The sequence below is a fragment of the Salmo salar genome, chromosome 26, assembly GCF_965601325.2.
Source record: "Salmo salar chromosome 26, fSalSal1, whole genome shotgun sequence".
Taxonomy (NCBI): domain Eukaryota; kingdom Metazoa; phylum Chordata; class Actinopteri; order Salmoniformes; family Salmonidae; genus Salmo; species Salmo salar.
Window position 1 is genome coordinate 49,702,891 of NC_138316.1, and position 17,092 is coordinate 49,719,982.

The window sequence follows — 17,092 nt, forward strand, 5'->3', positions numbered from 1 at the left end:
CAGTCACAGCTCAAACAACACAACACAACCAAGACAACAGTCACAGCTCAAACAATACAACCAAGACAACAGTCACAGCTCAAACAATACAACCAAAGACAACAGTCACAGCTCAAACAATACAACCAAGACAACAGTCACAGCTCAAACAACACAACCAAGACAACAGTCACAGCTCAAACAATACAACCAAAGACAACAGTCACAGCTCAAACAATACAACCAAAGACAACAGTCACAGCTCAAACAACACAATAGCACAAACTACACAACCAAAGACAATAGTCTCAGAGTTTTGATGTGCCCCAAAGCCACAGACAGGAAGGGGTGCAGAGAGAGACAATTTGACAGTGTAATCGTTCACTTCCCCTGTCATTTACTGTAAAAGGAAGTCATCGTTTGGGAGACTGAGACGCCTAATACTGAGTATGAATTGCTAATGACACCCTATTTCATACATCGTCTCTGGTCAAAAATAGTGCCCTATATAGGGGATAAATTACACCTTATCCCCTATATAGTCTCTGGTCAAAAATAGTGCCCTTTACAGGGGATAAATGACTCCCTATCCCCGATTTAGTCTCTGGTCAAAAATAGTGTCCTATATAGGGGATAAAAAGTAGTGTATTATATTGGGGATAAAAAGAAGTGTATTATATTGGGGATAAAAAGTAGTGTATTATATTGGGTGCCACTGAGACAACAGTGTACAAGGATGAGAACGATAAACAACACTAATCATTTGGTTTACAGTAGTTTACCGACACATCAGGATCACCCTGGTTTGAGAGAACTCCAAGAAATGTATTTATTTAGTTTACCAGGCAAGTCGGCTAAGAACAAATTCTTATGTTCAATGACAGCCTAGGAACAGTGGGTTAACTGCCTTGTTCAGGGGAAGAAAGACAGATTTGTACCTTGTCAGCTCGGGGATTCGATCTGGCAACCTTTCAGTTACTAGTCCAACGCTCTAACCACTAGGCTACCTGCAGCCCCAGAATGGTGTATCTACTCTGAAATAAAGTATTTATTTTTATACAACTGGACATGAATGATTGTAGACGTAATGCCTACATCAAATATTAGTCTATGTAGCCTATCTGTTTACCATTGTCAAGAATGGTAAGCAATTTTCGTTGAATATATTGACTTAGTTTTCATCCTGTATTTGAATATATACGTGGTTCGTTGCCCACATCCATGTGCTCTTTAAGATGTTGGCTAGGTCTTCACGCTCCCCTTGATCAACAGGGCTTGGTTGTTTGCCCGACAGTTCTGTTCCAAGTTCCCTGTCTAAATCAACGAAAACACATTCAGCCAGGCTGTTGCCTGGAAACACAGCCTGGTCTCATAGATGAGACGTAACATAGTAAATGTGAAAAAACAGACATTCAAACCAGAGTGATATGTTATGTTTGGTATGGTTACATAAGACAGAAGGTTACTCAAGTCAGAAACGAGAGGAGGGTGGCTGGTCGGGGGTGGATAGGTGGGCGTATAACGCGAACGTCTAGCAACCCAAAGGTAATGTGTTCAAATTTCATCACGGATTAGCAACTTTTCAACTACTTACTACTTTTCAGCTACGTGCACAGTCTTTTCAGAAATGGATTATTCAGATAGATATTTCGTGTAAAATTGACTCAATGGTTATAAATGAGGCCCATGGTCCCCTATTGAACACTGAATAGTCTCATCATGTCCCTTAGTTTATCTCCCCTTCAGTGTGTGTGTGTGTGTGTGAAATAGACACACACACACACACACACACACACACACACACACACACACACACACACACACACACACACACACACACACACACACACACACACACACACACACACACACACACCACACAGAGGAAGATGTTGGTGTTCTACCTGTTTACACATTAAAATAATAAAACTCTACATTCCCTGCGGACGGAGAGTTATATGAGCCTCTGCCAGACTGTGGCCTGTGCTGATGGACGACGACGGAGAGTTATATGAGACTCTGCCAGACTGTGGCCTGTGCTGATGGACGACGACGGAGAGTTATATGAGACTTTGCCAGACTGTGGCCTGTGCTGATGGACGACGACGGAGAGTTATATGAGCCTCTGCCAGACTGTGGCCTGTGCTGATGGACGACGACGGAGAGTTATATGAGCCTCTGCCAGACTGTGGCCTGTGCTGATGGACGACGACGGAGAGTTATATGAGCCTCTGCCAGACTGTGGCCTGTGCTGATGGACGACGACGGAGAGTTATATGAGCCTTTGCCACTCACCTGAGCCAACCTGATGATATGGCTCAAAGGTGGAAGCATAGCTCAAGCATTAACTAGACAGGCCCAGGTGTTACGTAGACAGGTGCTTCGCTTTCACTCGTGGTTTACACACAGACGGTATTTTTATTTCACCTTTATTTAACCAGGTAGGCTAGATGAGAACAAGTTCTCAATTGCAATTGCGACCTGGCCAAGATAAAGCAAAGCAGTTCGACACATACAACAACACAGAGTTACATATGGAATAAAGAAACATACAGTCAATAATACAGTAGAACAAAAGAAAACAAAAAGTCTATATACAGTGAGTGCAAATGAGGTAAGATAAGGCAATAAATAGGCCATGGTGGCGAAGTAATTACAATATAGCATTTAAACACTGGAATGTTAGATGTGCAGGAGATGAATGTGCAAGTAGAGATACTGGGGTGCAAAGGAGCAAAATAAATAAATAAATACAGTATGGGGATGAGGTAGGTAGATAGATGGGCTGTTTACAGATGGGCTATGTACAGGTGCATTGGTCTGTGAGCTGATCTGACAGCTGGTGCTTAAAGCTAGTGAGGGAGGTAAGAGTCTCCAGTTTCAGAGATTTTTGCAGTTCGTTCTAGTCATTGGCAGCAGAGAACTGGAAGGAAAGACGACCAAAGGAGGAATTGGTTTTGGGGCCAAAATCATTCTCTCTGCTAATTTTACATTCTAAAATAAAGTGGTGATCCTAACTGACCTAAAACAGGGAATTGTTACTAGGATTAAATGTCAGGAATTGTGAAAAACTGAGTTTAAAATGTATTTGGCTAAGGTGTAGGTAAACTTCTAAAGCAGCATACAGGACAAACAAACTAGTTCTTCAATGTTGGTTTAGTGGAAAAAGATTGAAACGGACTACAGGTAATGTATTGGAAGACTTCTAACAGATTTTGTTCTTAAAATACCAGAAAAGTAGGATTGCTAATATTTCTGAAATCATAATATAAATGTCTTCATGACAGAAGTTAAAATATATTATATCCCAGCACCTTCGTTGATCTCTTTCTCTCTCTCTCAGACACACACAGGTGATAGGTGGTTGTAAATGTTGACATTGACAGTGATAAGTACTATTGTTGATATTTGGTTCAAGGTCTTAAAAGTCATACTTACTTTCTGTTTGTAACACTTCATGACACGTGACTGCCAGAAGAAAGTGGTTACCATGAGAGTGATGTCAACAACACAGGACACCACAGAGAAAACAGCTGTGCTACTGACATGCTGAGGCCCATAAAGGCAGACAGCAGCCCTCTCACCTATGCTCCACCCACTGCCAAGCAATCTACAACCAGAGACGGAAGAGAAAGCGATACATCTCACTGGCTCTTTTTCCTGGTTCATATGAAGTCAATGAAACAAGCAGAACAGACACAGCTACTCTCGCAATTGGTGTTTATGAGGGAACCACCCCTTAAGCAGACCGGAACGGTGACCAAGGTAAATGGACAACGGTAAACGGCGTCTTATTAATTGATCTGAAACATAATAACGGCCATTTTAAAAAACATAGTCGTTGACATTCAGAGAGCTGACATTCTGAGCCTCAGGTCGGTAGATTAACATATCTCTGTCAGACCTTTATACACCCTCTTTGCTACAATCTTACCCAAATGCATGATGGGGGTCTACCACAACTTCTGGACCCAACGCCCCCCACCTGACGCCCATGACGCCCAGCCAATCATCGCTGAACTATGGTGAGCCACGGGGGGGGACTTCTCTTCTAAACATTGAAAATTCAAATCAAATCTAGTGCATGATGTTGATTGGTTTTATACAGTATGATGAGGTGAACATAGTTAATATGTAAAAAGAAAAATTCATCTTATATCATACTAACTATAAAATATATTAACTTCCATTGTGAATTTAAACCAATGTAAGGAGTGTTAAATCAGTTAGAGGAACAGTGGTCAGACACTGACAGCAGATGTGTTTTTCTCAACCTTGTGTTTCAGCAGTACTGATGATAGCCAGCCGGGGGCAGACAGAACACAGATCAAAAAGAGACGCTGGTGTCGCACCAGCTGCCTTGGCCTGTTTCTGTTCCTGGTCGTGATGATGACTGTGGTCATCCTGGCAATTGACCTCAAAGACCGGATCTCACCTTCAACAACCAATCCAGCAGCAAACATGTCAGTTGCGAATCAGAAGCAATACCATGTAGAATACCCATCAGAGTACATCTTCATCCTGGATGAACCAGAGAAATGCCGGGAGCAGAACCCCTTCCTGGTTCTGATGGTGCCAGTGGCGCCCTATAACAGGGAGGCTCGTGAGGCCGTCCGCAGTACTTGGGGCAGTGAGAGGCAGGTACTGGGCAAACAGGTCCGTCTGTTCTTCCTGCTGGGACTGCCCAGTGGAGAGGAGACAGAGCAGCTCCAGGAGAATGTGCTGCAGGAGAGCAAAGAGCACCAGGATCTGCTGCAGAGTGACTTCATAGACAGCTACAAAAACCTGACCATCAAGACCATGGTGATGATGGAGTGGCTGAGCTCTCGCTGCCCCTACGCCTCCTACGCCATGAAGATCGACTCAGACATGTTCCTCAACGTGAACACGTTGGTCAACATGCTGCTTCACGCTCCAACGCAGAACTACATGACTGGACTAGTGGCCCGATGGGCCGCCGTTCTAAGAGACCCTAACTCCAAATGGTACCTTCCAAAGGAGGTGTTTCCTGAACCAGTATATCCACCTTATGCTCTGGGCCTGGGCTATGTCTTCACCTTAGACCTCCCCAGGAAGCTGGTGGAGGCATCCAGGCATGTTAAAGCCGTCTACATAGAGGATGTGTATCTGGGACTGTGTATGAGACACCTGGGCATCCGGCCTACTGACCCCCCCAGTGGAAACCTCTTCCAGGTTTCCCCTGTGGCTTATGACCGCTGCACCTACTCACGACTGATAACCACCACCACATACAGTATCACTCACCAGGTCAACGCATGGAAAGACCTACACAAACCTGGTCCTCCATGCTGATCCCATACACTAACATACTGACTGATGTACCAATCACTTCCTCGTTGTTTGTTCATAAACTAACTATCTAACAAACAAAAATCAAAGAAGGCGATGCCTTCAGGGGATGGGAAAAGGATATACAGTGCATTTGGAAAGTATTCAGACCCCTTGACTTTTTACACATTTTGTTATGTTACAGACTTATTCTAAAATGGATTAAATAAATAAAAAATCTCAGTAGCCACACACAATACCCCATATTGACAAAGCAAAAACAGGAGTTTTGAAATGTTGGCAATTTACAAAATTTGCTATGAGACTCGAAATTGAGCTCAGGTGCATCTTGTTTCCATTGATCATCCTTGAGATGTTTCTACAACTTGATTGGAGTCCACCTGTGGTAAATTCAATTGATTGGACATGATTTGGAAAGGCACCCACCTGTCTATATAAGGTCCCACAGTTGACAGTGCATGTCAGAGCAAAAATCAATCCATGAGGTTGAAGGAATTGTCCATAGAGCACCGAGACAGGATTGTGTCGAGTCACAGATCTGGGGAAGGGTACAATTTTTTTTTTCAGCATTGAAGATCCCCAAGAACACAGTGGCCTCCATCATTCTTAAATAGAAGAAGTTTGGAACCACCAAGACTCTTCCTAGAGCTGGCTGCCCGGCCAAACAATAAGGAGAAGGTCCTTGGTCAGGGAGGTGACCAAGAACCCAATGGTCATTCTGACAGAGCTCTAGAGTTCCTTCTTGGAGTTGGGGGAATCTTCCAGAAGGACAATGATCTCTACAGCACTCCACCAATCAGGCCTGATTGGTATGCTGTGGGGATGTTTTTCAATGGCAGTGACTGGGAGACTAGTCATGATTGAGGCAAAGATGAATGGAGCAAAGTACAGAGAGATCATTGATGAAAACCTGCTCCAGAGCACTCAGGACCTCAGACTGGGGTTACGGTTCACCTTCCAACAGGACAAAAACCCTAAGCACCCAGCCAAGACAATGCAGGAGCGGCTTCGGGACAAGTCTCTGAATGTCCTTGAGTGGCCCAGCTAGAGCCCAGACTTGAACCCGATCAAACATTTCTGGATAGATCTGAAAATAGCTGTGCATCCAACCTGACAGAGCTTGAGAGGCTCTGCAGAGAAGAATAAGAGAATCTCCCCAAATACAGGTGTGCCAAGCTTGTAGCATCATACAGAAGAAGACTCGAGGCTGTAATCACTGCCAAAGGTGTTTCAACAAAGTACAGAGTTAAGGGTCTGAATACTTTCCAAAGGCACTGTATACCTTGGTGAAGAACATTAACACCCTGAATGACCAGTTTCTTCACGTTACGTCCTTTGGGAGAATGTTATTTATCTCTGAACCAAGGCAGACACCTTGCTACACCGGTTTTTGATTCAAAAGCCTTTTTTTTAACAAAGACTGAGAGCAGCAGTTATCTGCCTAATATGGACATGGTGATGGACTGGACAGGACTAAGAAATGGATGCAATGCGTTGGATCTGTCTGTGGTGAATGTGTGTACTACACTGAAGCAGCAGATACCCAGAACAAGTAAAACGGGTTTATTGTAATAGAGACTAGTTGGCTGTGTTTAGACAGGCAGCCCAATTCTGATATTTTTTCCACTAATTGTTCATTTGAACAACCATATCTTTTTCAGAGCTGATCTGATGGTCAAAAGTCTAAACACAGCCGTTGCATTGCACTTAATAATCAGCTTTGCCCTTTCCCAGAGTGCATCTGTAACCTGTTACAATTTTCTATCTTAATTTGACCCTGCTTCTAACAGCAGGAAAATAAGCAACAGGATATGTGGTGATAATGTGGTGATAATGATAATGATAATAATCCCATAGCAAAACTGTAACAGGTTAATTTGACCCTGCTTCTCACAGCAGGAAAAATAATACTGGAGCAGCAGGACATGTAGATTATAATTAACAACTTTTTGGTTGTTGTAGGGGTTGATATAGTTTTCGTGAGGGCAAATCAAGTTTGAAATGTTAAAGTGGAAATTACAAACTTTAGAAGCCTGTTTAAACCACTAAAATTGGCATTTCCTGCTCCGCAGGAAAATTCTCTGTGATGACAGAGTGATCAAATAGATAGCAGATCTGTATCTGTTCGTGATGGAAATAAGTAAAGGGGAACCGTTGAAGGCTTTGGTTGTAGAGTCAATAGATTAGGATGAAGGGTGTCATTTGGGGCCAGGCAAAAGTTTTTTAAATGTTTTATTTAACCAGGCAAGTCAGTAAAGAACAAATTCTTATCTACAATGACGGCCTACACCGACCAAACCCAGACAACACTGGGCCAATTGTGCGCCGCCCTATCGGACTCCCAATCATGGCCGGTTGTGATACTGCCTGGAATTGAGCCAGGGTGTCTGTAGTGACGCCTCTAGCACTGAGATGCAGTGCCTTAGACCGCTGAACCAGGGTGTCTGTAGTGACGCCTCTAGCACTGAGATGCAGTGCCTTAGACCGCTGAACCAGGGTGTCTGTAGTGACGCCTCTAGCGCTGAGATGCAGTGCCTTAGACCGCTGAACCAGGGTGTCTGTAGTGACGCCTCTAGCACTGAGATGCAGTGCCTTGGACCGCTGAACCAGGGTGTCTGTAGTGATGCCTCTAGCACTGAGATGCAGTGCCTTAGACCGTTGAACCAGGGGGTCTGTAGTGATGCCTCTAGCACTGAGATGCAGGGCCTTAGACCGCTGAACCAGGGTGTCTGTAGTGACGCCTCTAGCGCTGAGATGCAGTGCCTTAGACCGCTGAACCAGGGTGTCTGTAGTGACGCCTCTAGCGCTGAGATGCAGTGCCTTAGACCGCTGAACCAGGGTGTCTGTAGTGACGCCTCTAGCGCTGAGATGCAGTGCCTTAGACCGCTGAACCAGGGTGTCTGTAGTGACGCCTCTAGCGCTGAGATGCAGTGCCTTAGACCGCTGAACCAGGGTGTCTGTAGTGACGCCTCTAGCGCTGAGATGCAGTGCCTTAGACCGCTGAACCAGGGTGTCTGTAGTGACGCCTCTAGCGCTGAGACGCAGTGCCTTAGACCGCTGAACCAGGGTGTCTGTAGTGACGCCTCTAGCGCTGAGACGCAGTGCCTTAGACCGCTGAACCAGGGTGTCTGTAGTGACGCCTCTAGCACTGAGACGCAGTGCCTTAGACCGCTGAACCAGGGTCTGTAGTGACGCCTCTAGCACTGAGACGCAGTGCCTTAGACGGCGGTGCCACTCGGGAGCCCCAAGTGAAGTAGCTTTGTATGAGTTGTAGTTTTTTTTATGTGGTGGAAGGAGGAAGTTTCAGTCGAGCTATCAGAAAGAGACGATGCTTGCATTCATTTTGCATTTCGCAGGGCAGAGGGAATGTGGTTTGCCTGAGAGTTTGTGCCAACTGCATTGAAGACAGCTGAGACGGCACACTAAGGAAGACCTATCACTTCCTCCTTTGTTCTTGAATTTGTAATACATTTCCACTTTGAATAAAACGTTTTGATAATGATTATGATGATGTTACTGAACTTGGATTAGAAGAGAGTAAAAACACACAAACCAATATTTATCTGCCCAAAGGCCTGTTGCACAGATGTGGTTTAGGCTACCGTGTGTTTAGACCAGGGCTGATGTTTAGGCTACAGTGTGATTAGACCAGGGCTGATGTTTAGGCTACAGTGTAATTAGACCAGGGCTGATGTTAGGCTACAGTGTAATTAGACCAGGGCTGATGTTAGGCTACAGTGTGTTTAGACCAGGGCTGATGTTAGGCTACAGTGTGATTAGACCAGGGCTGATGTTAGGCTACAGTGTGATTAGACCAGGGCTGATGTTTAGAATACAGTGTGATTAGACCAGGGCTGATGTTTAGGCTACAGTGTGATTAGACCAGGGCTGATGTTAAGGTTACAGTGTGTTTAGACCAGGGCTGATGTTTAGGCTACAGTGTGTTTAGACCAGGGCTGATGTTTAGGCTACAGTGTAATTAGACCAGGGCTGATGTTTAGGTTACAGTGTGATTAGACCAGGGCTGATGTTTAGGCTACAGTGTGTTTAGACCAGGGCTGATGTTTAGGCTACAGTGTGATTAGACCAGAGCTGATGTTTAGGCTACAGTGTGATTAGACCAGGGCTGATGTTTAGGCTACAGTGTGATTAGACCAGGGCTGATGTTAAGGTTACAGTGTGATTAGACCAGGGCTGATGTTTAGGCTAAAGTGGGGTTAGACCAGGGTTGATGTTTAGGCTACAGTGTGTCTAGACCAGGGCTGATATTTAGGCTACAGTGTGGTTAGAGCAGAGCTGATGTTTAGCCTACAATGTGATTAGAGCAGGGCTGGAATAAAACCCTGCACAACCAGTAGCTATCCTGGAGGATGGCAGCCACCCTTGATATAACATTGCAGGAAAAGGGAAAGGGGATATCAAAAAGGTATTGTACTGAAACATCGACCACAACACATGAGCTGAGGTACAATCTTGTGTTCAGGATTTATTTATATTTTTCTACTGTTTTTATTTTATTAAAATAAGTTATTTTATGGCCGTAATGTCTGTATATAAAGATTAGTTTTACAACTTCAGTAGTTCTCCCATCATTATTGTTACAACAATTTATCCATGCTCATAGTTATGTATGGTCAGTAGAAGGTTTACAAGATTATATGGTTTATGTTTATAAGGTGTATAGACTAGTCTCTGGAGAAGCTAGCTGGCGACCAGCGCTGGTTTGGCTTTGGGTTCAGAGATTATAAGGTGTATAGACTAGTCTCTGGAGAAGCTAGCTGGCGACCAGCGCTGGTTTGGCTTTGGGTTCAGAGACTATAAGGTGTATAGACTAGTCTCTGGAGAAGCTAGCTGGGGACCAGCGCTGGTTTAGCTCTGGGTTCAGAGATTATAAGGTGTATAGACTAGTCTCTGGAGAAGCTAGCTGGGGACCAGCGCTGGTTTAGCTCTGGGTTCAGAGATTATAAGGTGTATAGACTAGTCTCTGGAGAAGCTAGCTGGCGACCAGCGCTGGTTTGGCTTTGGGTTCAGAGATTATAAGGTGTATAGACTAGTCTCTGGAGAAGCTAGCTGGGGACCAGCGCTGGTTTAGCTCTGGGTTCAGAGATTATAAGGTGTATAGACTAGTCTCTGGAGAAGCTAGCTGGGGACCAGCGCTGGTTTAGCTCTGGGTTCAGAGATTATAAGGTGTATAGACTAGTCTCTGGAGAAGCTAGCTGGCGACCAGCGCTGGTTTGGCTTTGGGTTCAGAGATTATAAGGTGTATAGACTAGTCTCTGGAGAAGCTAGCTGGCGACCAGCGCTGGTTTAGCTTTGGGTTCAGAGATTATAAGGTGTATAGACTAGTCTCTGGAGAAGCTAGCTGGCGACCAGCGCTGGTTTGGCTTTGGGTTCAGAGATTATAAGGTGTATAGACTAGTCTCTGGAGAAGCTAGCTGGCGACCAGCGCTGGTTTGGCTTTGGGTTCAGAGATTATAAGGTGTATAGACTAGTCTCTGGAGAAGCTAGCTGGGGACCAGCGCTGGTTTAGCTCTGGGTTCAGAGATTATAAGGTGTATAGACTAGTCTCTGGAGAAGCTAGCTGGGGACCAGCGCTGGTTTAGCTCTGGGTTCAGAGATTATAAGGTGTATAGACTAGTCTCTGGAGAAGCTAGCTGGGGACCAGCGCTGGTTTAGCTCTGGGTTCAGAGATTATAAGGTGTATAGACTAGTCTCTGGAGAAGCTAGCTGGGGACCAGCGCTGGTTTAGCTCTGGGTTCAGAGATTATAAGGTGTATAGACTAGTCTCTGGAGAAGCTAGCTGGGGACCAGCGCTGGTTTAGCTTTGGGTTCAGAGATTATAAGGTGTATAGACTAGTCTCTGGAGAAGCTAGCTGGGGACCAGCGCTGGTTTAGCTTTGGGTTCAGAGATTATAAGGTGTATAGACTAGTCTCTGGAGAAGCTAGCTGGGGACCAGCGCTGGTTTAGCTCTGGGTTCAGAGATTATAAGGTGTATAGACTAGTCTCTGGAGAAGCTAGCTGGGGACCAGTGCTGGTTTGGTTCTGGGTTCAGAGATTATAAGGTGTATAGACTCGTCTCTGGAGAAGCTAGCTGGGGACCAGTGCTGGTTTGGTTCTGGGTTCAGAGATTATAAGGTGTATAGACTAGTCTCTGGAGAAGCTAGCTGGGGACCAGCGCTGGTTTAGCTCTGGGTTCAGAGATTATAAGGTGTATAGACTAGTCTCTGGAGAAGCTAGCTGGCGACCAGCGCTGGTTTGGTTCTGGGTTCAGAGATTATAAAGTGGATATAGAATGATTTTATATGAACATCAGTACAAACAATGGTTGAAAAAGAAAAGTAGAGTCTCACAGGAGTTCCGATGCAATAACCTAATAACCAACGTTTGGACAGACAAGTTGTCTTCACCAGGGTATAATGACAAGCCCTGCAGGTCACTAGTTTATATAGTGTCAAAGGACACACACAGGTGTCTGTAATCATGGCCGGGTGTAGCTTGATGTCATTGGTTAATTTACAGATATAAATAGAACGTATAAAAAACATGAACGGATAACATGAGATCATAGATACAATTTGGCTACATAAGCCTACAAACATTTACAATGAATTGCAAAATCATAAATAATCACAAGAACGTCTTCAGATCAAAGACTATGTTGAGACCGAAGGGAACAAGGGTTTTACTCCCCTTAGCCAGCGCCTCACCGAAACAGGTGTGCGCTTCTTTCGCCTCCAGATTTAACGGAGTGCCTGAAGATGAGAGAGTGTGTCTACTGTATGATCTGGAGGAAATAGAAAATTAAATCCATTTAGTGATTTATTGCCCTCTGTGTGACGATCTGAGACATGTTGGTGATAACCCTGAAGGATTCTGGGTTACGGGACGAGCAGAGGCTTGAATTCTCTTTCAGTCAGGGCGTGTTTGCGATAGCTCAGCTTGTTCCCACAGTGGGGCTAGATGGTAGATGGTTGTGTAGTGGGGCTAGATGGTAGATGGTAGATGGTTGTGTAGTGGGGCTAGATGGTAGATGGTAGATGGTTGTGTAGTGGGGCTAGATGGTAGATGGTAGATGGTTGTGTAGTGGGGCTAGATGGTAGATGGTAGCTGGTTGTGTAGTGGGGCTAGATGGTAGATGGTTGTGTAGTGGGGCTAGATGGTAGATGGTTGTGTAGTGGGGCTAGATGGTAGATGGTTGTGTAGTGGGGCTAGATGGTAGATGGTTGTGTAGTGGGGCTAGATGGTAGATGGTAGATGGTTGTGTAGTGGGGCTAGATGGTCGCTGGTAGATGGTTGTGTAGTGGGGCTAGATGGTAGATGGTAGATGGTTGTGTAGTGGGGCTAGATGGTAGATGGTAGCTGGTTGTGTAGTGGGGCTAGATGGTAGATGGTTGTGTAGTGGGGCTAGATGGTAGATGGTTGTGTAGTGGGGCTAGATGGTAGATGGTAGATGGTTGTGTAGTGAGGCTAGATGGTAGCTGGTAGATGGTTGTGTAGTGGGGCTATATGGTAGATGGTAGATGGTTGATGGTTGTGTAGTGGGGCTAGATGGTAGATGGTAGATGGTTGTGTAGTGGGGCTAGATGGTAGATGGTTGTGTAGTGGGGCTAGATGGTAGATGGTTGTGTAGTGGGGCTAGATGGTAGATGGTTGTGTAGTGGGGCTAGATGGTAGATGGTTGTGTAGTGGGGCTAGATGGTAGATGGTAGATGGTTGTGTAGTGGGGCTAGATGGTAGATGGTAGATGGTTGTGTAGTGGGGCTAGATGGTAGATGGTAGCTGGTTGTGTAGTGGGGCTAGATGGTAGATGGTTGTGTAGTGGGGCTAGATGGTAGATGGTTGTGTAGTGGGGCTAGATGGTAGATGGTTGTGTAGTGGGGCTAGATGGTAGATGGTTGTGTAGTGGGGCTAGATGGTAGATGGTTGTGTAGTGGGGCTAGATGGTAGATGGTAGATGGTTGTGTAGTGGGGCTAGATGGTAGCTGGTAGATGGTTGTGTAGTGGGGCTAGATGGTAGATGGTAGATGGTAGATGGTTGTGTAGTGGGGCTAGATGGTAGATGGTAGATGGTAGATGGTGGTGTAGTGGGGCTAGATGGTAGATGGTTGTGTAGTGGGGCTAGATGGTAGATGGTTGTGTAGTGGGGCTAGATGGTAGATGGTTGTGTAGTGGGGCTAGATGGTAGATGGTAGATGGTTGTGTAGTGGGGCTAGATGGTAACTGGTAGATGGTTGTGTAGTGGGGCTAGATGGTAGATGGTAGATGGTAGATGGTTGTGTAGTGGGGCTAGATGGTAGATGGTTGTGTAGTGGGGCTAGATGGTAGATGGTAGATGGTAGATGGTAGATGATTGTGTAGTGGGGCTAGATGGTAGATGGTTGTGTAGTGGGGCTAGATGGTAGATGGTTGTGTAGTGGGGATAGATGGTAGATGGTAGATGGTAGATGGTTGTGTGGTGGGGTTAGATGGTAGCTTTACTGGCCATGATCACTGTATTTATATAATTTGTAAGATGTTGTTTTGCTTTGAGTACAAGGAAATGGTATTGTGTTTAATAGGGTCTTGTAAGCCTGGTGTATGACACTTAAAATCATAGCAATCAATCATATACAGTAGATGTACATCCAAGAGGATGAATACTAATGATACCCACTGTATATACAGTAGATTGACATCCAAGAGGCTGAATACTAATGATACCCACTGTATATACAGTAGATGTATATCCAAGAGGCTGAATACTAATGATACCCACTGTATATACAGTAGATGTACATCCAAGAGGATGAATACTAATGATACCCACTGTATATACAGTAGATGTACATCCAAGAGGATGAATACTAATGATACCCACTGTATATACAGTAGATGTACATCCAAGAGGATGAATACTAATGATACCCACTGTATATACACACATTTACATCATGCTGTTTATCTTGTTGCTCACGTCTTAATGTAGATCTATTTTTTTAAACAAGAGACAGAAACAGTTGGAACACATACAGGCCTAGGCTTATCTATCCTCTATGATTCCACATATCATACGTAGACTTTGATTTAACTCATTCACCACTGCTGCAACAAGAAAAACATTCAGACTAAAATGGAGTCTGGTATCCTTTAGTGATGGGGTGTTGGGAAGATGATGTCACCACCTTAATAATAGGCTTTCAAGGGTATGTAATATATCCTCTCAGAAAGAATATTCCCAGCATATCATTATCAAACGTCAGCTAGCACAGCAACACAGGTAGTTATATACACTGAGTGGACAAAACATTAAGAACACACTCTTTCCATGACATAGACTGACCAGGTGAATCCAGGTGAAGCTATGATCCCTTATTTATGTCAAACTGTTAACTCTACTTCAATCAGTGTAGATGAAGGGGAGGAGACAGGTTGAAGAATTTTTAATCCTTGACACAATTGAGACATGGATTGTGTGTGTACCATTCAGAGGGTGAATGGGCAAGACAAAAGATTTTAAGTGCCTTTGAAAAAAGGTATGGTAGCAGGAGCCAGGAGCTAAGGTTTGACTGTGTCAAGAACAGCAACGCTGCTGGGTTTTTCAAACTCAACAGTTTTTCATGTGGATCAAGAATGGTCCAGCAGCCAAAGGACATTCAGCCAACATGACACAACTTTGGGAAGCATTGGAGTCAACATGGGCCAGCATCCCTGTGTAACGCCTTTGACACCTTGTAGAGTCCATGTCCCAACGAGTTGAGGCTGTTCCTGGGGCAACTCAATATTAGGAAAATGTAAATGGCAGAATTAAGGATATTTTTTCTGGCATACCGTTTCGGTATTAAAAGACAGTGTTATCCCAATAATACAGGGACAACCTTATATGCATATTAAACGTACCTACAACTGTCAAAGATGAAAACCAACTGCAAACTGAGGGGGAAAGGAAAACAGTAGTATTCGTTGCTATGGTAATCAATGGAGCTCAGGGCTATTGGAGCAAAAGGCATGACCTTTGTGAGGTCAAAGCAAAAATGGAACCAGGTCCTGGGGGTATGGAGGAGCCAGGTCCTGGGGGTATGGAGGAGCCAGGTCCTGGGGGAATGGAGGGGCCAGGTCCTGGGGGTATGGAGGAGCCAGGTCCTGGGGGTATGGAGGAGCCAGGTCCTGGGGGAATGGAGGGGCCAGGTCCTGGGAAAATGGAGGAGCCAGGTCCTGGGGAAATGGAGGAGCCAGGTCCTGGGGGTATGGATGAGCCAGGTCCTGGGGGAATGGAGGGGCCAGGTCCTGGGGAAATGGAGGAGCCAGGTCCTGGGGTTATGGAGGGGCCAGGTCCTGGGGGTATGGAGGAACCAGGTCCTGGGGGTATGGAGGAGCCAGGTCCTGGGGGTATGGAGGGGCCAGGTCCTGGGGTTATGGAGGAGCCAGGTCCTGGGGGTATGGAGGGGCCAGGGGGTATGGAGGGGCCAGGTCCTGGGGGAATGGAGGAGCCAGGTCCTGGGGTTATGGAGGAGCCAGGTCCTGGGGAAATGGAGGAGCCAGGTCCTGGGGGTATGGAGGAACCAGGTCCTGGGGGTATGGAGGGGCCAGGTCCTGGGGGTATGGAGGGGCCAGGTCCTGGGGTTATGGAGGGGCCAGGTCCTGGGGGTATGGAGGAGCCAGGTCCTGGGGGTATGGAGGGGCCAGGTCCTGGGGTTATGGAGGAGCCAGGTCCTGGGGGTATGGAGGGGCCAGGGGGTATGGAGGGGCCAGGTCCTGGGGGAATGGAGGAGCCAGGTCCTGGGGGTATGGAGGGGCCAGGTCCTGGGGGTATGGAGGAACCAGGTCCTGGGGAAATGGAGGAGCCAGGTCCTGGGGGTATGGAGGGGCCAGGTCCTGGGGGTATGGAGGAACCAGGTCCTGGGGGTATGGAGGAACCAGGTCCTGGGGGTATGGAGGGGCCAGGTCCTGGGGGTATGGAGGAGCCAGGTCCTGGGGGTATGGAGGGGCCAGGTCCTGGGGATATAGAGGAGCCAGGTCCTAGAGGTATGGAGGAACCAGATCCAGGGGGTATGGAGGAACCAGATCCAGGGGGTATGGAGGAACCAGATCCAGGGGGTATGGAGGAGCCAGGTCCTGGGGGTATGGAGGGGCCAGGTCCTGGGGGAATGGAGGGGCCAGGTCCTGGGGATATGGAGGAGCCAGGTCCTGGGGGTATGGAGGGACCAGGGGGTATGGAGGAGCCAGGTCCTGGGGGTATGGAGGGGCCAGGTCCTGGGGGAATGGAGGAGCCAGGTCCTGGGGGTATGGAGGAACCAGGTCCTGGGGGTATGGAGGGGCCAGGTCCTGGGGGTATGGAGGGGCCAGGTCCTGGGGTTATGGAGGGGCCAGGTCCTGGGGGTATGGAGGAGCCAGGTCCTGGGGGTATGGAGGGGCCAGGTCCTGGGGTTATGGAGGAGCCAGGTCCTGGGGGTATGGAGGGGCCAGGGGGTATGGAGGGGCCAGGTCCTGGGGGAATGGAGGAGCCAGGTCCTGGGGGTATGGAGGGGCCAGGTCCTGGGGGTATGGAGGAACCAGGTCCTGGGGAAATGGAGGAGCCAGGTCCTGGGGGTATGGAGGGGCCAGGTCCTGGGGGTATGGAGGAACCAGGTCCTGGGGGTATGGAGGAACCAGGTCCTGGGGGTATGGAGGGGCCAGGTCCTGGGGGTATGGAGGAGCCAGGTCCTGGGGGTATGGAGGGGCCAGGTCCTGGGGATATAGAGGAGCCAGGTCCTAGAGGTATGGAGGAACCAGATCCAGGGGGTATGGAGGAACCAGATCCAGGGGGTATGGAGGAACCAGATCCAG

General features: G+C 46.8%; 1 protein-coding gene across 2 annotated transcripts; it reads left to right on the plus strand.

Moving 5' to 3' along the window:
• Positions 1–3,444: 3,444 nt before the first annotated feature.
• LOC106594039 (beta-1,3-galactosyltransferase 2) lies at positions 3,445–8,791 on the plus strand. Of its 2 annotated transcripts, none has more exons than XM_014185410.3 (2): positions 3,445–4,004; positions 4,269–8,791. In XM_014185410.3, the coding sequence occupies exons 1-2, from the start codon at positions 3,922–3,924 to the stop codon at positions 5,290–5,292; spliced, it is 1,107 nt and encodes a 368-aa protein (XP_014040885.2). In that variant the 5' UTR covers positions 3,445–3,921; the 3' UTR covers positions 5,293–8,791. The 2 variants fall into 2 exon arrangements, with proteins under 2 accessions (XP_014040885.2, XP_014040884.2); XM_014185409.3 differs by having other exon boundaries at positions 3,448–4,004; positions 4,266–8,791.
• The last annotated feature ends 8,301 nt before the right edge of the window (positions 8,792–17,092 follow it).

Bases quoted from the DNA above. Each gene is read 5' to 3' on its own strand.
- LOC106594039 (XM_014185409.3), top strand. From the start codon at position 3,922: ATGATGGGGGTCTACCACAACTTCTGGACCCAACGCCCCCCACCTGAC. The intron at 4,005-4,265 runs GTGAGCCACGGG...CTTGTGTTTCAG, and splicing joins CCAATCATCGCTGAACTATG to CAGTACTGATGATAGCCAGC.